The sequence below is a fragment of the Mytilus edulis genome, chromosome 1 (assembly GCF_963676685.1).
Source record: "Mytilus edulis chromosome 1, xbMytEdul2.2, whole genome shotgun sequence".
Lineage (NCBI taxonomy): Eukaryota > Metazoa > Mollusca > Bivalvia > Mytilida > Mytilidae > Mytilus > Mytilus edulis.
In genome coordinates this window covers 107415352-107418403 of record NC_092344.1, presented here as the reverse complement: position 1 = coordinate 107418403, position 3052 = coordinate 107415352, and the positions used below count along the sequence as shown (strand labels likewise).

The window sequence follows — 3052 nt, the reverse complement described above, 5'->3', positions numbered from 1 at the left end:
AAGGTCTTCTTGTAGTGTTTGGTGTGTCTTCTTTTTTAGCTCACCTTTCCAAAAGGAAATGTGAGCTTTTGCCATCACTTGGCGTCCATCGTCGTCTGTCCGTCGTCGTCCGTCCGTCGTAAACTATTTCAAAGATCTTCTCCTCTGATACTACTGAACCAATTCAAACCAAACTTCATCTGATTGATTCCTAGGGTATCTAGAATAAAGTTTGTGTTTTAATTCCCATTTCATCAAAAAACATGGCCGAAATGGCTAAAAATAGAACATAGGGGTAAAATGCAGTTTTTAGCTTATAACTCAAAAACCAAAGCATTTAGAGCAAATCTGACATGGGCTTTATCAGGTCAAAATCTATCTGCCCTGAAATTTTCAGATGAATCGGTCAACCTTTTGTTGGGTTGCCGCCCCTGAATTGATAATTTTAAGGAAATTTTGCTGTTTTTGGTTATTATCTTGAATATTATTATAGATGTAGATAAACTGTAAACAGCAATAATGTAATGCTTGGGGTATACAATGTTTTTTTTATACTTTCATCATAAATTACATTATGAACACGAGACAAACGAGACATTTCAGTGTGTCCACTCTTGTTTTTGCTTTTGAAGAAGATATGACAGAATGGAAGAACCATTTATATAAATTGAAAACACAAAATAATCATTGATGGAAGATTTAAGCAAAAAAATTAAGGTGAGCGATTCAGGCTCTTGAGAGCCTCTTGTTTCATATAGTTTTGTAAATTATGCTGTCATTTGCAAATAATCTTTAATAGAGTACCGTCTTTGAAGTAAGTAAGTAATTTTTATTGAAATAAAGTGCAGACATGGGATTAGTATCAAATGACAATTACAAATGAACATATACATACATGTATTTACAAAATGGAACGAAATTATAAGAGCAACAAATGATACATTGAACAGAACAATTATCATCAGTTCACTGATACCTTAACCTACTAGAATCACTATGTAACACACTATATATAGTAGCAAATTATCGGCTAGTTTCACCAGAGACATATATACACATGTGTATATATGTCTCAGGTTTCACTTACTTCTATTTCATGCAAAGTTCTCGAACACATCATCCACAGTTCAGTCAGTCATCACATTTTTGGAACAACATAACATCTTGACAGACAGTCAGCATGGATTCAGAGCTTGTAGATCCTGTGAGACACAACTAATTTCAACAATAGAATGAATTGCCGAACATCTGAAATCAGGGAAAGATCAAGTGGACGTAATCCTACTCGATTTTGCAAAGGCTTCTGACAAAGTCCCACACTGCAGATAACTCAACAAACTGAACCACTATTGATCACTATTGCATTAGAGACGAAAACCTGAAATGGATAAAATCCTTCTTAGAAAACAGGAAACAACAAGTGGTAGTTGAGGGCTAAAAGTCGTCATTGGGAGATGTACTTTCAAAAGTCCCACAAGGGACTGTTAGGACCCTTACTCTTCTTGGTATTTAATAACCTCTTACAAGAAACAGTTCAACATTCTACTGTCAAACTATGCGCTGACGACTGCCTTATTTTCCACAACATCAAGATTTCCCAGGACGAAGCCAAATTACAATAGGACCTTTCAGCACTAGAAGACTGGGAAACCAAATGGCAGATGAAATTTCATCCAGAAAAATGTACCGTCATCAGTATTAGCACCAGCTGTAAATAACAAAAAGAGACATACTATACATGACATGGCCACACTCTCGAAACTACCAGCTAGCTACAAATATCTGGGATTAAATGTCAGTGAGGACTTACAATGGAAACATCATGTTGACGTTACTGCCAAAAAAGCATCGAAATCCATCGGATTCCTTAGACGTAACCTTAGAGAATGCGGCAAGAATGTACGAAACGCAGCCTATATCTCTCTGGTTAGACCAATTCTAGATTATGCAAGTGCGGCATGGGACCCTCATACCACTGAGGACATAAACAGTTTAGAACAAGTGCAAAGGATGGCCGCCAATTACACTGACAAAACACCTGGATGTGTAACAACTATGGTACTAGATTGGGAACCACTAGCTAACAGACGAAATAACCATCGACTAGTCATGCTTTACAAGATCCAACATGAGCTAGTGGACATTGATACAAATTCCATCTTACGTCCAAACGATCGACGTACCAGCAAACCAGAGAGTATATAAGCACTTATACTTTCCTCGGACTATACAAGAGTGGAACGAGCTCCAAACAGCTACAACAGAAGCGCTGACAATAGCGAGGTTCCAGAGTGCACTATCCAACAATAGTACCCCCATGAAACCAACACCATAGACATTAGTCAAGTGTACATAGTTTTTGTCGAGCCTGCAACTTTTGTTGCAGAAAGCTCGACATAGGGATAGTGAGTCGGCGGCAGCGTCGGCGGCAGCGTTAGCTAACTTCTTAAAAGCTTTATATTTTAGAAGGTGGAAGACCTGGATGTTTCATACTTTGTATATAGATGCCTCATGTTACGAAGTTTCAGTCAGTCACATGTCCAATGTCCTTAACCTTTTTTTCATGATTCAGTGAAAAATCAGATTTTTTGTAATTTTAAATTCTCTCTTATTATAAGAAATAGAATAACTATATTTGGTATGTGCGTACCTTGCATGGTCCTTATGCCCTTCAGACAGTTTTCACTTGACCTTCACCTCATTTCATGGATCAGTGAACAAGGTTAAGTTTTGGTGGTCAAGTCTATATCTGAGGTACTATAAGCAATAGGTATATTTGGTGTATGGAAGGACTGTAAGGTGTACATGTCCAACTGGCAGGTGTCATCTGACCTTGACCTCATTTTCATGGTTCAGTGGTTATAGTTAAGTTTTTGTGTGTTGGTCTGTTTTTCTCATTCTTTATGCAATAGGTCTACTATATTTGTTGCATGGAATGATTGTAAGGTGTACATGTCTAGCGGGCAGATGTCATCTGACCTTGACCTCATTTTCATGGTTCAGTGGTCAAAGTTAAGTTTTTGAGTTTTGGTCTTTGTATCTAATATTATATGCCATAGGCCAACTATATTTG

General features: G+C 37.5%; 1 protein-coding gene across 1 annotated transcript; it reads left to right on the top strand.

The window, feature by feature from the left end:
- Positions 1-1722: 1722 nt before the first annotated feature.
- LOC139497310 (uncharacterized) lies at positions 1723-2184 on the top strand. The gene has a single exon (XM_071285543.1). The coding sequence runs from the start codon at positions 1723-1725 to the stop codon at positions 2182-2184; it is 462 nt and encodes a 153-aa protein (XP_071141644.1).
- The last annotated feature ends 868 nt before the right edge of the window (positions 2185-3052 follow it).